The sequence below is a fragment of the Pelodiscus sinensis genome, chromosome 2 (assembly GCF_049634645.1).
Source record: "Pelodiscus sinensis isolate JC-2024 chromosome 2, ASM4963464v1, whole genome shotgun sequence".
Taxonomy (NCBI): domain Eukaryota; kingdom Metazoa; phylum Chordata; order Testudines; family Trionychidae; genus Pelodiscus; species Pelodiscus sinensis.
The window spans coordinates 67085905-67106087 of NC_134712.1; the positions used below are offsets into that span (position 1 = coordinate 67085905).

Genomic DNA, 20183 nt, shown 5'->3' on the forward strand with positions numbered 1-20183 from the left:
ACAAAAAGCTGCTAAGTTTCAGGCTGTCGGAAGAGCTTCACCACCATGTGTCTGTTTTCAGGATCTTTCTGTGTTAGGTTAGTGTGTTGCAAACAAAGAGGAAAAGGCAGGTGGGAAGCTTTAAAACTCTTGCTGTCTGGTTTTTTAAACTGCTGTTGAATTAGAATAATGAAAAAGGGCCTAACAAGGGTAAACAACATCTTCTCCAGCAAATTATTGGTTGTGATAGCTTGAAAATCCTTTTAGCTGCTGGGCTACTTGTCATTTCATCTTTTCTTGCCATGTCATTTGATTGTCTGCTTTGTTACCAGATACAATGTTTTTCACTTTAACTAGAGTGATTGATAGAATTTTAAGGAAAGATTTTATCGCTTGAGGGTCAGGAATAATCCAGCCACCATGAAACAGCCTTCAAGTTTTTTAAATAGCATATTCCAATTGTATTGGCAAAGCTTCATCAAACTTTGTCAACTGAATAGAAAAGTTTGACTTGAAGTTCCAAACATTGGAGGATAAATTTTGCCACCAGACTGTATTGTGTGCACTAATCATATGTACATTGACTAAATACACTGTAGGCTGTGTCTAGACTGGCAAGTTTTTCCGAAAAACTTGCCAGCTGTCTACACTGGCCGCTTGAATTTCCAGAAAAGCACTGACGATCTCATGTAAGATCATCAGTGCTTTTCCAGAAATACTATGCTGCTCCTTTTTGGGCAAAAGGGATAGCTCAGTGGTTTGAGCATTGGCCTGCTAAACCCAGGGTTGTGAGTTCAATCCTTGTGGAGGCCATTTGGGGCAAAAATTAATCAGGGATAGTACTTGGTCCTGCTGTGAAGGCAGGGGACTGGACTCAATGACCTTTCAAGGTCCCTTCCAGTTCTAGGAGATAGGCAATCTCCATTATAAAAATAAAATAAAAACTTTTGCGCAAAAGGGCCAGTGTAAACAGCACAGTAGTGTTTTTCGCAAAAAAGCCCCGATCGCGAAAATGGCGATCGGGGCTTTTTGGCGGAAAACCGCATCTAGATTGGCCATGGACGCTTTTCCGCAAAAAGTGCTTTTGCTGAAAAGCATCCTGCCAATCTAGACGTGCTTTTCCGAAAATGCTTTTAACGGAAAACTTTTACGTTAAAAGCATTTTCGGAAAATCATGCCAGTGTAGCCGTAGCCTGTAGAGTATAGCAAAAGGAACTCTGCAGTTGTACATGCTTCTTAAAGCACTTTCAGTCTATCATTGCCACTTCTGCCCCTGGTGACAATAGTGACAAGGGATAGACTCTATGCAAATAAGTGAACACAAAGGGCTTGATTTCCAAAAGCACCAGGACTCTGACATTCACTAAAGTCTTCAGGAACTGCAAGTTTTTCAGCACTTCTAAATACAAGGCTTGCAGTACAGTACATCCACATACCTCTTCTCCTGCAACTCATCTTCACTCAGAGCTCCCATTGATTTCAGAGGGAATTTGTTCACAGAAAGACTGCAAAATTAGGATCAAGGAAACTTCCTGCCTTTTCTTCAGTTCGTTTATATAAGAAACACTGACAGCATGCAAATATTTTAAACTGTTAGTACCTTTCAACAATTAACTAGCACTCAGCAAACTTTCAACACCAGATACAAAAACTTAATACGAGAAGTTGTAAAAAACGTCTGAAAAGACATTATGCTTCTGAGATGAAAATACTTGGATTTGTATTTTTAAAGTAGAGCAAAAATAGGAACATATTCTTGCTGTAGGTAAAATTCTTAAGCTTTGAATGAGTGCACTTTTGCTGTGACCAGAGGCAGTTAAAAAAATGTTGACTTTGATGTTGTCCCCTTAAACAGTAGCATTAAACTTTTTTGTGTGTTTACAATGTAACTTGGCAATACCCTGCAAGAAACTGCTGCACCTGGATATTTTCCCCAACTTGAGCTACATCAGTCCCACTTCATTTGTGTTTTATGTACTGTATTTGTATTCTTTCTTTCAGAGAATGAATTTCAGGATTATTTGTTAAATCAGCAAAAGTATCTTGGTCAAAGTGACGGATTTCATCACTTGGAATCTGCACACGATTTCACCTGGAAGCAGGCAAAGGTGGGAGAATTCATTCATGAAAATGAACTTCAGTCAAAGTATGTTTCTCTATTAAACTCAGGAAAATGTGTGATCTATTTGTAGCATTGCTATTTCCATAGCAAGTTTGCTTATTGCCAGCAACTTTGGCCAGTATTTAGAATATTAGAGAGTGCAAAAATCAAGTATAACAATGTCTGGCCATCGTCAAATACCTGAATATTTAGCATAACTAAAAAATAGGCTTTTTTGTTTCAGAACCCAATTCTGTCACTATATATTGGCATGATGCAGAAATATTTTCAGATCTCCTCAAACCTTTCATCACTGAAAAGATATTTTAAAACATACAATTTTTATTTCACTTGTAAGCAATGACTTATATTAATAAAATATTTAATTTGATAATATATGTTGATTTTAATTTTTAAAACATTTATTTTTTCTATAAAATGATGGCACATGATTGTCTGATTGGTCAGGTACTTAGTTTTCTCTAAAATGTAATTCAGAATCTTTTATAATATTGCCAAAAGAAACAATTTCTTAAAACTTAATATATTTTCCCCCAGGAGTAGTCTAAGATACAGAAGAAGAGATCACCTTCAACATTTTTTCAAGTTCAAAAGCTGCTGCATGTTTAAAAAAAATAGCAGCATATTTCAGATTGAATCAAGCAATCTTTATGCAGGATAAGTTTTTTAAATTTGTGCTAAAAATACAAAGCTGGCAGTTGCCCCTTAATTTCATAAAGCTGTGGCTCTGCCCTTTGATGCCTTGGTAAAGCAGTCTAATAGAAATCCTTGGCACACATTAGTTACCTAAGGGAATAATGGAACTATTTGCTGTAGTCGTTTGGCAAAAGGACATAAACATATGGCTTTGGTTTATATTCAGCACTGCCAGTTGTGCAAAGTTGCATGGATGAAGTATACAACAGCAGCGACAACTCAGAAATCAGAAGTGAGAATCAAAATAAATCATCCTCATTACCAAGTTAGTCTCAGGTTTATTTCATTGCAACTCATTTTCAAGCATTTAGTCCCAGATGGAATACACCTTATTTCTCAAAAACATGCATAGCTTTTGGCCCTCTGCATATGACTTTGTACCCTGGATAGGTTTCATATTATGTAACCTCCTGCTGAATGTGCTTTCAGCTTTACATTTACTCTTTGCACTTATTTATTTTAATTATTATGGAAGGTACATTAACAGCAATCACTTCCACACCAGTCAACTTTCTCATAGAGAAATCAAGGATAGGATTATAAGGTAAAGGACCATGAACAATGTCAAAATCAAGGACATGATATCAGAAAGAAGTAATAACATGCCTTCAGAAATGGCCTTGAAAAACACTTTTTGGTGTGTGTTCATTTATGTGGGGATGCTTTATTTCTCTATGTTAGTTAAAAAAAAGTCCAATTGTAGATTAGTTGCCAGTACAGGGACATCCCTGACAATTATGTAATTGTATCTTACTATAGCAATACTCTGAAGTATGAAATGTTTTTCACTGCACATAATCAGATTTCTGCAGAGAGAGTGGTATTTCTGTAGTAAGCTTCTCTAGAATTTAATATTGTAAGGGGGGAACATCAGAAATTATAGTGAAATGACAATGAGATGAGATGGTCACAAACCTTAAAAAAAAAGTCAACAACTTGTGCTCAGTGTTCAGCCTACCTGAGTTTTCCTTTGGGATTTTCTTGTTTGGTTCGGTGGCTTTGGGGTTTGTTTTAATTGTCATAATCATTTCCGTTTTCTTTGTATGTTTTAAAAGGTATGTGTAGTTTCCATTAAAAAAGAAAAGAAAAAGGAAAGAAACACACAACCTTAATGCAAAGAGCACTGACAAGACAGAGTTGTCACAGTTTATTATTTATCGTGGAAGGATGAGTAATTTTCACACTTGTTAGATCACCATGGGGCACAATACTGCACACACATGTTGGTAATCACAGTGCTTTGCAGAGTCTGACTTCATAGTGTTTCACTTTTCATGAAAATATTTGTAGCTTATATGTTAGTAAGTTCATGAGGGATAATACTGAATGGTTGTCATCATACTAATATTATAACAATATATAGGAATAATATTCCAATCGTAAAATATCATGACAGTAATGGAATTAGCTTTTGTCCCCATTGTAAATCAAAAATGGAAAGACTGTTTAAAATGTTCAGAAGGACATTTTTAATAGGAAAATGACTGTGCCAATGTATCCTTAGAGTCTGTTGTCTGAAAGGATATTTATCAAACATCTTGAATAAGTCATAATAAATCTTTTAGTTCTGTGTGCATATGTATTTAAATGAGATTTCGAATGCCTATTGAAACATATCCTAAAAAGTGTATGCAAATAGTTAATACTCAGACAGAACCCTAGGTCTGCTATTTCTTTTAAATATAACAAAATAAATGAAAACTATTCTAAACAAACTGTTTGCCAAATTTGATTTCTAAAGTCAGAGCTATTTTTGCTTAAATGATCTCTGGGAATCTTCTATTTTTGGGACTACAGCTAAAACTGGGGATGATTTCCTATTTTATTGAATATAGTCTTGTGTAAGGTTGTGGACTACCCTTCCAGGAGTTTCAAGCTCTCTCCATGAAATTCATCCTTACTTAGAAATTAAAATAGGACTTAAATGGTGCATAGAACTCATGCTAGTGTAACCCAAGAACCTTCTTAGTGGGTTATACTGTCCCATCTAGTGGCACTGAATCCACTTTCAGGTTACGTCTAGACTGCAGGCTTCTTTTGGAAGAAGCTTTTCTGGAAGAGATCTTCCAAAAAAACTTCTTCTGAAAGACACCGTCCACATTGCCAAAGCACATCGAAAAAGTGATCTGCTTTTTTGAAAGTGAATGAACGCTATCTCGCATTTAAGCTGTGATTACTATGGATGGAGTGGCCACCAGGGTACATGTGCTTTTTCCTCTTTCCTCTTCTTTTGAAAGAACTCCCTCTTCCCCGTCCACTCACGCCTTTTGCCGAAAGAACTCTTTCAGAAAAAGCCTTCTTCCTTATACAAAGATGTTTACCAATGTTGGAAAAAACCCTCTGTTCTTTTGATTTTCTTTTGAAAGAACACAATTGCAGTGTGGATGTAATTCAAGTTTTTTCAGAAAAATAGCCATTTTTTCGAAAAAACTCTATAGTGTGGAATAGCCTCAGAGAGAAATGAGTGTGATTTATACCCTTAGCTAATACCCATCTAGCTTTTAGCTCATGCACTAAACTCAGGCAGTCCCAAGGTCAATTCCACCCAGACATGACCTGGGTGAGCCAGCGCTACAAGCTGGAGCTCATCTGGGATTTCAACAGGGAAGTTTCTGAAACTTGAGATGCACTTCCTCAGCTAGGGAAGTATGTAACCCACACATCTGCTATGTGTGGTGCACTGTCCCATCTAGTGGCACTGTGACTACTTCAAGAATAATGAGTCTCCTCTACATCATTAGCTCATAGCCAGCTGGCTTTTAGCTCATGTGGTGGAAGCTCATGCTCAAAGTTCCAGAGGTCCCAAGTTCCATTTCACCTACAGCTGACAGGGGTCTGCCTGTGTTATACTAACTCTCCCCAGGAGAAGAATTTCACCCGTTATCTCCATCAGCAGTTCCAGCTTCCCCACGCTGCTCTGATTTCCCAACTAGCATACTGGAGGGGCTACTTTAGGAGGTGACAGTTTAGTTCTGAAAGTATTATATTAATTGTTTTAAAAAAATAGGAGATTTACCTGGCACTGCCCAGGCCAGACTAGAGGCAAGGGAGGAGTGGGCTGTGTAGGCTGCCTGGCCTGGGTGTGGGAGGGAGGATGCACAGTCCTCCTGCTGTTGCTCCCCAAGACTGGCCCAATATGGGGCACACAGGCCACCCTCTGGAACTCCCCAGACACAGCCCAGGAGCAGGGGGCATGCAATGGCTGGCAGCTGCTCCCCAGAACAGGCTGAGGTTACAGCTACTGTCGGCCAGTGGCTTGCAGCTATGGCTTGCTGCTCCCTGTCATCATTCCATAGTATAACTCCTTCCTCTCAGATCCCTCTCTTACCATTTTACAGGAAACAATAGAATTCCAGGCACATCCCATTTCCCTGCCTGACCGTGCTTTAATTAGGATAAGAGGAAACTGCATTACCAAATTTTGTGGTTCTACTCTAATGGTTTAGGAGTTATTGAACAAACAGACTCACAGACGGATGGATGGACAGACAGATGCACATTTCTAAAATATATAGATCGATAAACAGACTGAGGTTTCTGTATTAAACATACCATATTTCAACCCAGAGCTATTTCCTCAAACCAAATTATAACCCTCTCAAAAAAACTGGCACCAAATCTCGTTATCTCATTCACGCAAGCCCTGAAGTCATCGACTCACAAGTAAACTGACTTCTCAGCAGTTTCTGTGAGTAAGGTGAGTAGGATTTGGCTGATATAAGCAGGATCACTAAAATGATGTGAACATTGCAATAGCAGCTTTTGCACTTATTAATAAAGCCAGAGAGTCTAGGCTGTGAAATTGTTCATTTATACAAATGAATTCCCTTTAGCATTTTGATGTACTGGTCTATAACCTTGGCCACTATTCTAGGAGCACATTTACTGGCCCCAAATAACTGTATGTCCCAACCAATAAGATACAAAAAATAATTTAGTTAAATAGTTTAGGAAAATAGTTTAGTTAAAGTTAAAACAGTAATCTTGAACTTACAATATAAATGCCATGTGTTTTATATTATATATAATTTTTTTTGTGGGGGAGAGGGAGGAGGGTTAAAGCCATTTGGCTCTAGTGACTAAGAGTGTTGATACTGACCTTACTCAACTCCCACTAGTGTCAGCACCATAACAAAACAGGCCTTTAGTGCATCTAGCAATAACAATATGTCTCAAAAATGCTTGCAGAGGAAAAAAAAAGGTGGCTTAAGAACTATTGGGCAGAATGTTAGCATTGAGAACATCATTTAATATTTTTTGCTATAACTGATTAAAAGGCTGGAATGGTTGAGAATCTGTTACTGTGTTGTTTCATGTAAAAAAACCCAGAAGACATAAAAAGTCAGACATAAGAAACTTTTTATATTTGCCTTTGCCTATTTTTAAATGATCTCTGAAAAAAAATCTATCAAAACCAATAAAAATCTTCACTGGGACATCACCTTGACAGTTGCAACTAGAAAAGGAAAGTAGCTGCAAAATATTTATAATTTTCACAGCTTTATCCACAGTTATTTTTAGTGTAATTTTACTTATAATGTATGAGACTTTGTGTGAGTTGAGTCACTTTATATGCAACGGACACTTGCAAAATGATGATGATTTTTGAGTGAAATGTGCACCTTCCTAAGGGGGGTAACCATTTTAATCTTAAAGAGCTTAAACATCTGTCATAAATTCAAATGATTTTAAAGAAAGAAAAGCAATAGGAAAAAAATCACCTCAATTGATTTTATTGTTGGTTTTCCCTCATTGTGTGGTTTTGAAATATTCATCACCGTGAAACATGCTATTTAGAACCAAGTAACTGCTGCTCAGTAGAAGCAGTGGACACTTTTTGTTTCATAATTAAAAGAGCAGCAAGTGATTGGTGTGGTATTTATTATGAAATGATGACAAAGGAGTACCAGCGATTTTAATAGTTTTAGCTTACAGGAGCTGTTGTTAATTTTGTCTGTGGAGTTGCAGGTGAAATAATGCACAATGGATAAATAGTCTACATTGGTTTAACTGAACATAATATATAGTGTGTTCTGGAGTTGTTTGTCTCAATAGACTACAGTAATCAAAAGTAATGAACCTATTATGTGCAGGACCTTGGAGAGTGTAGAATGGCAGTAAAAGTGTGGCACATAAAAGGTTTATTAAAGGAAATTAAAGTCCATCATTGCCACACCTGCTCCCCTATTATAAGTCTATGGCAGGTCAGTGCCTTCAATCACAACTCAGCATCAGCGAACAGAGCCATGTTTCCCATTACCATTGCAGTCACATTGCAATCCACTCGTTCTCAGGTTTTGAGACTGGTAACAACTACGAGAGCCGTCAGCCACTGCTAAATTAAAAAACCCAAACATTTTAATCCCCACTACTAACAATGAATGCAAATATAATCATATAAAATTTAACATTTTGGTTTTACTGCTGCATAGTTGATCAATATATATTTTGGTTTCAGATTTCCCAAGCTCAGGCAGAAGCAACAGAACTGTTCATGTATTTCTCTAATATTTTCAAATAGCTGCTCAAGAACTTGACTGTGTTCTTTCCTGTAAAGAAGTACTAGGTTGTATGGAACATGTCACGTCACAGTCATCTGTAAGAATGAGTTAGAAGAGGACCAAATTAGGAAAGTGTTGTTTCACTTTTATAAAGGATTGTCTCAGTCCTTTCTCCTTCTTTGTTAGATAAATTCAGTCCTACTGCATTGGATCTCTCAGCCCTAGTCTACACAAGGAAGTTATTTTAAGATAACTCTTTCTTATTTCGAAATAACAAGCAGAGTGTCCACACTACCAAGCCTGTTATTTCAAAATAACAGGCTGATTATTTTGAAATAATAACTCCTGCTTTCCACAAGGAATAACGCTTATTTGAAATAGTGTTATTTCAGAAAAGCAGTAGTGTGGATGCTCTGGTGCTGCTATTTTGAAATAACTACTCCCCAGAATCATTCAAAGTAATTACTCCCCAATACTTTCTGGGGCTCTAAGTCAAGATAGCGCATCCACATTAAGGGAGCCTACCTTGGACTTACTTAGAGGCTTCCCTGTGGAAGTATGGACATGCTGTTTCAAAATAGTTATTTTGGGGGGTACTATTTTCAAATAAGTTATTTCAAAATAATTCCTAGTGTAGACATGTCCTAAGAGAAGACCTTGAAAATGTCTCAGTTGTCTGTTTTCCATTAACTTATTATTAAAGCATCTTTACATCTTCAGAGCATTATGAAAATAGTAAACTGCTTCTTGCACACTTCTGAAGACCTGTAGCAGCAAATTTGTGCTGTTTTGAACATTTCCTCTCTCTGCTCCTATATGAAGCACCCTGTACAATACTGCACAGTGAGACAGCAGAGAAGGAATAGTCAGGGAATAAAGTTCTACATGGATTTTTATTTTGTCACTTTTTGCAGCTAGTGGTCCACAACTGCCTATATATAGGCTATTTCAAAACCAGAGGGCTGAGATCTGCATTTGAGCCTAACAGATTAATCAGAAAAACAATGGATCCTTCCACAGGGAGTTTTATTCCCATTTTAGAGATGAAAAAATTGAGTCAAACAGAGATTCTGTGACTTGCACAAAGGTAAACAGCGAGTCACTAACAGAAATAGAATAAAAACTTAGGGTGGGTCTACATAGCACCTTAAACTTGAAATAAGATATGCAATTTGTGCTATGCAAATTGCATATCTAATTTTGAAACTATTTCAAAATAGCTTATTTTGAAATCTGGCACATTTACACAGTGCCAAATTTTGAAATAACATGCTATTTCGAGCCATCTCTTATCCTTCATGCAAGAAGGTTTACCAGGATGGCAAAATAGCGCACCCATTATTTTGAAAAAATATTTTGAAATGAGAAAATTGTGCAATGCAGCTTGTGCAATGCAGACATACCCTTAGGCTATGTCTAGACTGCAAGCCTCTTTCGAAAGAGAGCGTCTAGACTGCACGCGGAACTTTCGAAAGAGCAAGCCGCTTTTTCGAAAGAAAGCACCCAGTGAGTCTGGATGCTCTCTTTCAAAGAAGCCCTATTTACATTCAAGAACGCCTTCTTTCGAAAGAAGCACTTTCGAAAGAAGGCGTTCTTCCTCGTGAAATGAGGTTTACCGCCGTCGAAAGAAAAGCCGCGTTCTTTCGATTTAATTTCGAAAGAACGCGGCTGCAGTCTAGACGCAGGTGAAGTTTTTTCGGAAAAAGGCTACTTTTCCCGAAAAAACCCCTGAGTCTGGACACAGCCTTAGAGTGCCTGTTCTTTTGCCTAGTGTCATATACCAGATCTCCACTTGAAAAATCATACCTTCAATATTGGTATTTTTGGAAAGAGTTAAAAATGTCCATTGTTATTCATGGTGAAAATTATACTGTTGTGCAAACTGTTGTACGTCACTGTGACACTGCCCACCAAAACATCAAATCTTAGTTTCTTTAAAATTTCAAGGGTTTATAATTAAACTCCTAGAATGGAAATTTGTCTCTACAGTTTTGGCTCTGGGTTAGATCCAAGATCAAAAGATGTATATTTCTGAATCTGGTTAACATGTAGCCAGAAATGTCATGAGAACAGATGATCTTAAAAGGTTTCTGTTATTTCAGTCAGAAATGTTAGAACAGCAGCTCACAATATTTAAATGCTGTGAAATCAAAACCTAAATCCTCTCCCTGATTCAGTATCAAATATGAATCCCAAGATCTATGTTGACTACCATCCAAATCTGTGCATTACCTCTTAGGCCCATTTGGTATCCAAGATGTAGCTAATTTAATGGGCAAAATACATCTTTGTGTGTGTGAAATCTGAAACTCTGTTGGGTAAAACTCTTATTAAAATGTTATTATTGCTTCAGATTGAGTGAAAAAATTAGAATATCACATAGTGATGGTGTTTGTAATACCAATTAGAGATGTGTCTTAAAACATTGTTGTTTCATTTTAGTAGTTCATTGTATGTATCTGACCTTTGATAGCTCAAAAATAGTTTTCTTGCCTCTAGGCTAGAAGTAGTCATAGGTTCAAGTTCTGGTGAAGATTCTCAGAAATTTTAACTGACAATATTAGCACTAGGAATTTGAAGGTGCTGATATCTCTAGGTCCCAGCCTCCAATAAAGATTTACATTTAAAATTTTGTTGAAGCAAATCCTGAAAGCATCAAGCATTGGATTTCACAGTGTCTAATCTTACATCTGCAATCAACACCTGTGGATGTTGGCATCAAGTCTTAAAGGGTACCTTTTACCAGTTGTTTGATTAAACAGACATCATCATTACAGATATCTCCAAGAGACTATCAGATATTCAAAGATGTGTTTTTATCTTTGTGACAAGATTAATAAGGCATGGTAGTACTCCTTCCCATTAGTGTCAGGACATTGGAATTTTATAACACATTTTCAAGATTTTCTCTCTGAGTGGCAAAAAGGAATTAAAGATGTTGTGTTAATGTTACAGATGGATGCAGATGGTGAAGATAAAAAACTGCGCACACGCTCAAAAGGAACCAGGGGTGAGTTTCCAAGCACGTTTGATGACCCTGTATCAATCACACCATGAAATATGATAGTTCCTGTGTACAGCCACTAATGTGTACTCAGAGTGTATATGGCTTCCTTAGGACAGCTTTTTTAATCAAGCCAAGCTGCTGGTATCAAGAGGCAAAGTGTTATTAGCTCTGGTTTAAAGAAAAGAGGAAATATTTTTCTAATTCATGATCATTTAAATATGGGTATGTATGAAAGCACATACAGCATATAGTTTACCTTGGAAAGGAATGCCTTTCACCATGAAAATTAAGGTTTTGTAAAGGAAATAAAGTTGCCTGAAGCCGAATGATGTCTTCAGAATAAAAAGCCATCAGCCAGATAAAGAACAATTTGTTCACTGGCATATAAGTATACTTGCTTTGAATCAAAGGGTAGTTTCTTTCTTCTCTCTGAGTATACTGGGATATGATATTTTTAAAGTAGATTTTTATTTTTAATTCTCCCCTCTCTTTTGGTAAGAAGCAGACTACAATGTGATATTGCAAGGTAAACAGGCCCTAAACACTAGGAAAACATGTTTGACTAGCAACAGAGCTGGTCATTTAATTCCTAATACTTTTTTAAACCATTGATAGTGAGTGGAAAGTCAACATATGCACAAATAAACATACCATTTTGCCTGCCTTACAAGCCAATTGTGCTTATGAAGTCAATGGCCATGATTTCACTTGAAGTTGTGCACGCTTGTAACAAAGAGGCCATTAAATACTTTGATTCATTGTCAAAGCAGAGTAGTCCTGGGTTACTATGTGTCTACCTGATACATATACCTATAACATCAAGTTATGCTTGAGGCCAAATGTGAAAGTGAGGCTGGTGTTTCTTTTCATTCCTTAGTGGCACATCAGCAAACCATTGCAAATTGGTGGTATCTCCTTATGAGAAGACATGCAGAGAAACTGAAATCAATGGGACTCTTGCCCTTGATTTCAATAAAATCAAGATCTCAGCCTGGTACTCTGACAGCAGGTCAGGACTGAAGTGCATTGACAGAGGTGTGTTAAAAACAATGCCATCTCTTGCCTACAAAGAGGACTATGGGTAGAAAAATCTCCCTTAAAAAGCCACATTTGTTCTGGATGTAAAACTTTTAAAATGGGACCCAGTACTGTTCCCTTTCAAATTCCTAGAAACTCCAATAGGATGAGGATCAAGCAAATAACTAAACACATTTCATGCCACAAAGTAATGAAGTTATTGCAGCACATGTCAACCTGTGGCTTGTTTTGCTGTCAAATGTGGGAAACTATAATCTGACTGGATCTCATTTAACATAGTCTATTCAGTGTTAAAATATACCCATTGTTTCTTTAATCACAGAGAGAGAGAGAGAGAAAGAGAGAGAGAGAGAGAGACAGTTAAATGAGCAAATGCATTTTCCCAGAAGAGGAACAACTGATGTTGCCTGTGCAACATGAGTAATCTTTAGAACCACCTGTTGGCTCTGTCAATATGCTGCATACTCTTGTGTGGGCAGGTATTTGTAAACACCAGCTTTCTTCATTCCCAAATCAAATTATCAGTCAGAAAAACAAAGATTTCTCATCGCTCTGTGGATAATAAAGTAGTGCCTTAGTTGCTTCGCTGTGCTGAAGATTATCGTCTTCATCATGTGTGGGGTTTATCTAAAATAACCCTGGGAATTACACATTTGGTCAACATTTGCCAATAATAGTTACGATCCTGTGGTTAGCATGAAATAAAGAATCACCTGTGTTTTGATAGCCACTCCTCTGTCATCACAGAGAGACAGGTGCAAGGTTGCAGAAAGCACAGGACTGGAAATGTAAACTAATTCATTCATTCCCTCTGCTTTTATAACAGCGCAAGTGGACTCTATAGCTCAAGAGCTCAGGTAAGAACTCATACAGTTTATATTTTCTAGATTCATTATCTGATTATACTGATTGATCATTCTTTATCTATAGCATATTGGCTAAAATAAAGAACACAGTGAATGATGCATTCATGTAGTGATATATATTATTTACCTTACAAAGAGTGCTTCATGAAGATTCCCTGTAAGTGAACCAAAAGTACAAATGAAGAGTTATCAATAAACCCTTTCTCGTCACATTTAGAAATTAATACAAATTGGACATGTACATGGGTATGTATTCTCTGCATATACCTATTGACTTTAGGATCCAGAACCTATTAAATTTCAAGTTAATCCTCAGAATCCTTATATTGAGTAAACATTATTACTTTTATAGATCTAGTTAATAATTTTCACAAATAGCCAGGCTCTGTAAATTGTTGCCAGCCGAATATGCATAATTTGTTTATTTCCATCAACTGACAGCTGAAGTTTTGCATTTTATTGAAGTAGAATAAAATAAGGCTGACCTTTTCCATATTTCCATAAACCATGTCAATTTGGTCAAATACATACATTTGACAAAGATATTTCAGATCCTCAATAATTTCTTAAATGAATAATATCTGAATAATTTACCATGTTACCTGAGTATACTGAAATGAATTTTATATTCTAAAATTCACACGTATTTGAAGACGCAAATAGCAAGACTGATGTATATGTAAAGGTTCCATCATAAAAAATATTGCCAGGAGTTGACATTAGTTTCTTAGGGCTCTGTCAGCAATTATGACAGAAGGAGCACAGAACTGAAGTTGGGTAAACACTACTACTTTTCTATAGTATTTATTCACTGGAGGTTTTTTTAAATAAATACGTTCAGCAATGTTCAAGCCTTTTCAACAGGCATGTGAGCTAGTGATTTTTATTGACATATGTAGCCAATAATTGATTGTGTGTTCGTCCAACTAGAGAACAGAAACTATCACATGACTTATCTGGCCAATCACATCTAAGTCCAGGCTAATTTATCAGATAAATTATTTATTATGAATTGTTCAGTCAACTCTACCACATTTATCTGTATTGTTATGTGTGTCCTTAGATTTAGCGTATCTCTTTTTTTCTCTGTGCATCCCTAATTTATGCACCAGAAGGATGCATTAATCCAAAGAGGCAGTCATCCAAAAATGAGGATGGTCCATGTGTTCATAAGAGAAAAATGTTTGAAAAATAGAAGATGTGTAAGTTTTTTCAACACCAGGAAAGCTGTAATTTATGCATTACCAATTTATTAGCTTTTCCCAAGCAATTTTGATGTTTTCCTGTGAAATACATCTTAATAACTTCCATTTAACATATTACTCTTTCTGTCAGAGCTCTAGAATACATGAAGAAACATGCACCTGTGTTTCAAATATAGGTATAAACATTCAACATTTAATCCAGTCCCTTTATACTTTAAATTTAGGGGCAACATAACCCCATATTAGCCCATGCAAATGAGATCATTGGTATCTTGTCAGATTGCCATGTGTATGTACAAGTCTGATAATAAAAACATAGAAGCACAAAAATTGTGCATGCAAAAATTGTATATATAGTGTGAGAGGCATACACTTTTTGAAAATGTACTGCATACATTTTTGTCTTGTTACTTGTACCTATGGAACTATAAAAGAACCCTTGCAAATTGTCCCCAGGAAATAAAGATTTTAAATATTATTTAATTTACTGCATTTTAAAAACACATATATGGAGCCTGACTCTGTTCTGACCAATGTTCAAAATGATGTTTTGACTGTTTTAAATCCAAGCTTAATTAATCTACCCTTTTCCCTGGTTTATCCTGTCTAACAAAGCACTTGTGCACTTCTTATTGAGTTCTTATTTTAAAGTGCCTTGGGATACTTTGGTATGAAAGGCGTTACATAAGCTTTCACACTGAAATTATATTGTTATTAATTTTGTAACATTGATTGGTTCTACATCTTTTGTCACCCTATTCTAATTTTAGATGTTATGTTTTATAATTGTAAAGGAACAATGAAGCTAAATGAAAGGTTATAGTCAATGAAGTTATATGAACAAGTTAAGCCCAGAAACTGTATTACCACTTGAAAATCTACTTCACGTTAACTCCAAGAATGCTCAGGACTTTTTATCTGAAGTCAGTGGCAAAACTGAGCTCTCAGGAATGTGTAAGGGGAATCACTGCGTGTGCTCAGAAAGTTCATCATCAGCAAGCCTTAAAGGGGTTATACCCTAGAGCTTTGAGGCTCTTTCTGACTGTCTGATGTATTTCAGTCATTAGGCTAGGTACGGAAGAAGCAGGCTTCATGTGTACAATTATTAAACACATCACAAAGGGATAAATAATGCCAAACTCATAAAGCTATTACTTCATGATAGAAGTCTTCAGATCTCTAAAGCAAAGTAGAAGAATAGAGTGGATTTCAATCCGTTTGAAATCAATGGCAGTAAGTTCAGGGGGGGCCACGATTTTTACCCATGTAATGGGCAGAACATTTTCCCTCTCCCCAAGTTTCATCAGTTGACCTAGGAAACATAGTTATACAAAGAAATTCTGCCAAGCTATTTTTCATACTTATACCCTCTTCCTATTTATTTTCACAAACTGATTTTGAAACGGTTACTATATCAAGCAATTTATAGCATCAACCCCTTATTTTATTTTTTAGCATTTTATATCACTTTATCAGATTCTCTTTTTACCCTCAGTCTGTGTAAGCCAGCCATTTGCATTTTTACGTAACTCCTAATTCCCAAACACATAATTATTTTGAGCCCTCTTAACTTGTTTCTTTAATTACATCATTTTTCCTATGATAGACTGGTCTGAATCACATATGCTATTTCAACACTAGTTACTATAAAGCTCTACACAGTGACAGAATAACTTCTGCCAATATAGATTCTATAAGGTATTCCAAGGCCAATTTGCACTTTTCACTGTTGCCAAACATGGTGCACAAATTTATTTGTAAAGGTTTTTTTTTCTATTATCCTTTATCACTCTCTGTTCTGTTTCCTGTTATGGAGACTGAGTTATATTCTCTTACTCACCTAGGCTGCATCTAGACTGCGCAGCTGCTTTTGTGGACAAACTTGCCAGCTGTCTACACTGGCCACTTGAATTTGCACAAGAACACTGACGATCTAATGTAAGATTGTCAGTGTTCTTGCACAAATACTATGCTGCTCCCGTTCGGGAAAAAGCCCTCTTGCGCAAATGTATTTGCGCAAGAGGGCCAGTGTAGACAGCTAAAAACTGTTCTGCGCAAAAAAGCCCCGATGGCGAAAATGGCGATCGGGGCTTTCTTGTGCAAAACCACGTCTAGATTGGCACGGACGCTTTTCTGCAAAAAGTGCTCTTGCGCAAAAGTGTCCGTGTCAATCTAGACGCTCTTTTCCGCAAATGCTTTTAACAGAAAATTTTTTCCGTTGTAAAGCATTTGTGGAAAATCACGCCAGTCTAGCCGTAGCCCTAGAGTCAGACAAATGGAAAGCAAATTGAATTGATCCCGGTTTGAAATAACAGAATCATGAATAATTTTGGATAGACCCATATCTAAATGGAAAGGGTGTAACCTTCTGGATAGCTGAAGGTGATAGCAAACATTCTGGGCTGCTGCTGCTGTCTAAATATCAATGATTAATGAAAAGCCCAGTAAGATCCTAAATTTTCGAATCACTTGACAAATTTACAGCAGATTTCCCCAATGGTGGATGAGGTCACAGTTCCTGCTACTTCTACAAATATTTTCACTTCCCACCAGCATCATCTCTTGAGTCTTTTTTATGCAGGAGTCTCTTTCCTTTACATTCTAGAACAGCAGAAAGGCTCACCTGTCCATTTTGAGTGAGAGACAGTTAGAGCTTGGATATTATCAGCATATTAGGGTGTGTCTAGACTACATGCCTCCTTCGACGGAGGCATGTAGATTAGCCAGATCGGAAGAGGGAAATGAAGCCGCGATTAAAATAATCGCGGCTTCATTTAAATTTAAATGGCTGCCCCGATCTGCCGATCAGCTGTTTGTCGGCAGATCGGGGCAGTCTGGACGCGACGCGCCGACAAAGAAGCCTTTCTTCATCGGCACAGGTAAGCCTCGTGAAACCAGGTTTACCTGTGCCGATGAAGAAAGGCTTCTTTGTCGGCGCATCGCGTCCAGACTGCCCCGATCTGCCGACAAACAGCTGATCGGCAGATCGGGGCAGCCATTTAAATTTAAATGAAGCCGCGATTATTTTAATCGCGGCTTCATTTCCCTCTTCCGATCTGGCTAATCTACATGCCTCCGTCGAAGGAGGCATGTAGTCTAGACACACCCTTAGTGTCCAGAGAGAAATGATAGGACAGAGCTCTGTGGAACTCCACAAGGATGTTCATTTGGTGAGAAGAAATGACAGCACATCACACCCTCTGCTATTTTGCTTGTAAGAAGGAGTGATGCCAGTAGACCAACAGCATAATTAGCAATGTTGAAGGAGTCCAATATGTCTTGCAGCACTAGCATGAACATCTGGTCCCTGTCCAAAGCCCTCACAACATAGTTCATTGGCATAGTTAATCCTGTATCCATGCCAAACTGCAGTCTGAATCCATATTGCAAAGGGTCTAAACAATTATAAATATTTTACATTGGCCAGTAATGTAATCAGTGTTTCACTGTACAGACAAGAAAACATGATCCGGGCCCCATTAAATCAAACGTCAGACATTGATGGATTGAAGGTGATAACAATTGTCTACAAACTGTAGATGAAGGAAGAATACAGTGGTAGATGACCCAGCTACCCAGAAATGTTACTGTATGATGAAGCAAACATGCATTTGTTCTTCTTAAAAATAGATAACTAATTTCTGGTAACGCACTTGCCATAAGCTTGGTGGCAGAAGCAGGTCTCTAGGAAGGATTTGCATAGGAAGAGGGCAGTAGCATGGCAGACCAGCTCAGAAGGGTTATTCCATGAATAGGGGGCAACATGGAAAAGGTTGTGAGAAAAGTAGAAGAATGAGGCAAAGACTGATATCTGAGAATAGACAAGGGGTAGAGTGAAGTGACACACTAAGGGTATGTCTACACTACCCCGCTAGTTCGAACTAGCGGGGTAATATAGGCATACCGCACTTGCAAATGAAGCCCGGGATTTGAATTTCCCAGGCTTCATTTGCATAAGCGGGGAGCCGCCATTTTAAAAACCCCGCTGGTTCGAACCCCGTGCAGCGCGGTTACACGGGGCACGAACTAGGTAGTTCGAACTAGGTAGTTCGTGCCCCGTGTAGCCGCACTGCACGGGGTTCGAACCAGCGGGGTTTTAAAAATGGCGGCTCCCCGCTTATGCAAATGAAGCCCGGGAAATTCAAATCCCGGGCTTCATTTGCAAGTGCGGTATGCCTACATTACCCTCCTAGTTCGAACTAGGAGGGTAGTGTAGACATACCCTAAGTGTTGAGATGCTGCTTTAGTTGGTTAGCCACTGTCTTTTTGGGTGTTTTATTCAAGAAAAACAGATAAGAGGCACATGCTCTGACTTCCTGCTAGGTACTCCGTCTTAGTGAGACTTTGTCACTTGCTTGTTGGTTTTGATTAGCCATGAGGAGCAAGGTGCCTTTTGTATCTGCTGACCCAGGCTTTCCCCAGCACACTTAGAACCACTGCACATGTGACTGACCTAAACCCAATTAGGGAAAGTGGCATGGTTTCCCCCTTTGGCTCCAGTTCTTCTCCTAGAGAATAGTCTTGGAGTCACTTGAATTTTTTTGCAAAGTAGCATAACAATTTACAATTAGAGGCATTGAAGTCTAAAACTTTATGATGACACTCTGGATTCATTAGACACCCTACTTCCGAGACCAATGCTGTTGTCTCAGGCTTTTCAGAAATAAGGATGAATGCCAAAAAGGAATTTAATATTCAGTTATACTAATTATTCAGTCCACTTGAGTTTTCTTTATCTGTGTAGTTTAAAATATTTTCCTTCTCATCCTATATGCCATGGGATATTGATGAAGCACAATAATGTTGGGAAAGGAATATTTAGGGGCCATCACCTAAACAGCTGTGGTTAAAAGATGGGTTACAATGTCCTACTAGTATACTGATGGTTTGGACCTATGGCTACTCACTAGTTTCTAGTGTGGAGTTCTAGAAACCTATGGAATTTGAAAGTTTGCAAATGTAGACTGACAGAATTACTTTGCTTCCAGATAGATGGGAAAGCTTCTAGCTTTGCTTGAAGAAGACCATGATAGAATTGTATTTCAGTATTTCTTATGCTCCCAGCTACAACTCTCAGATTAAAGAGGAGGTCAAATGATCATCCCCTTATGTGTTGGAGGGAAAAACAGGGAGATATGGATACTACCTGTGAAAAGCTCATGTTGGTCGTGTTTGGGGCATGAATCACATGGACATTAAAATCTGTCTATCATACTATAGTGTAGTATTTGAGCATCTAATAACCTTTAATGTATTTTCCAAGATGAAGAGTCATAGTGAATCTATTACCTACCTTGAGAGCACCTCATTACATTCTAAGAGAAATCCAATTAGGTTACACGGTGGTACATATGCTGGAAGAATATCTAATATTGACTTTGTCTCAGGAAATTAGACATTGTGAGAAAATTCTCAGATGATTCTGTCCATGACAAGAGGCACTCCTGCACCTGAAGATTGAATATGGAAAACATGGCCAGTTCTCCTTCTCAGGTTTTGCTAGGACCATGATGTTCTTTGTAACTGTCTGGGGAAATAGATATGGGTGGCAACTTGGGAAGCAGTGATCATGAGATGGTCAATTTCAGGATCCTGGTGAAAGGAAAGTAGCAAAATACACTCACTGGACTTCAGAAAAGCAGACTTTGACACTCTCAGAAAACTGATGGGTAGGTTCCCCTGGGAAGCCAACATGAAAGAGAGAGGAATACAGGAGAGTTGGCAGTATTTTAAAGAAGCCTTACTGAAGGCACGGGAACAAACCACCCT

General features: G+C 37.8%; 1 protein-coding gene and 1 long non-coding RNA gene across 2 annotated transcripts in view; one reads left to right on the top strand and one right to left on the bottom strand.

Annotated features, from left to right (window-relative positions):
- The window catches only part of ST18 (ST18 C2H2C-type zinc finger transcription factor), a 216468-nt gene that overhangs the window by 115614 nt on the left and 80671 nt on the right, over nucleotides 1-20183 (top strand). The window contains exons 2-4 of the mRNA XM_075920711.1: nucleotides 1981-2087; nucleotides 11254-11308; nucleotides 13170-13200. Coding sequence (XP_075776826.1) covers nucleotides 11254-11308; nucleotides 13170-13200 — 86 coding nt within the window. The 5' untranslated portion in view covers nucleotides 1981-2087. The remainder of the gene's footprint in view (nucleotides 1-1980; nucleotides 2088-11253; nucleotides 11309-13169; nucleotides 13201-20183) is intronic.
- Nucleotides 1-20183, bottom strand: part of LOC112547091 (uncharacterized) — a 139548-nt gene that overhangs the window by 5855 nt on the left and 113510 nt on the right. The window lies entirely within an intron of this gene.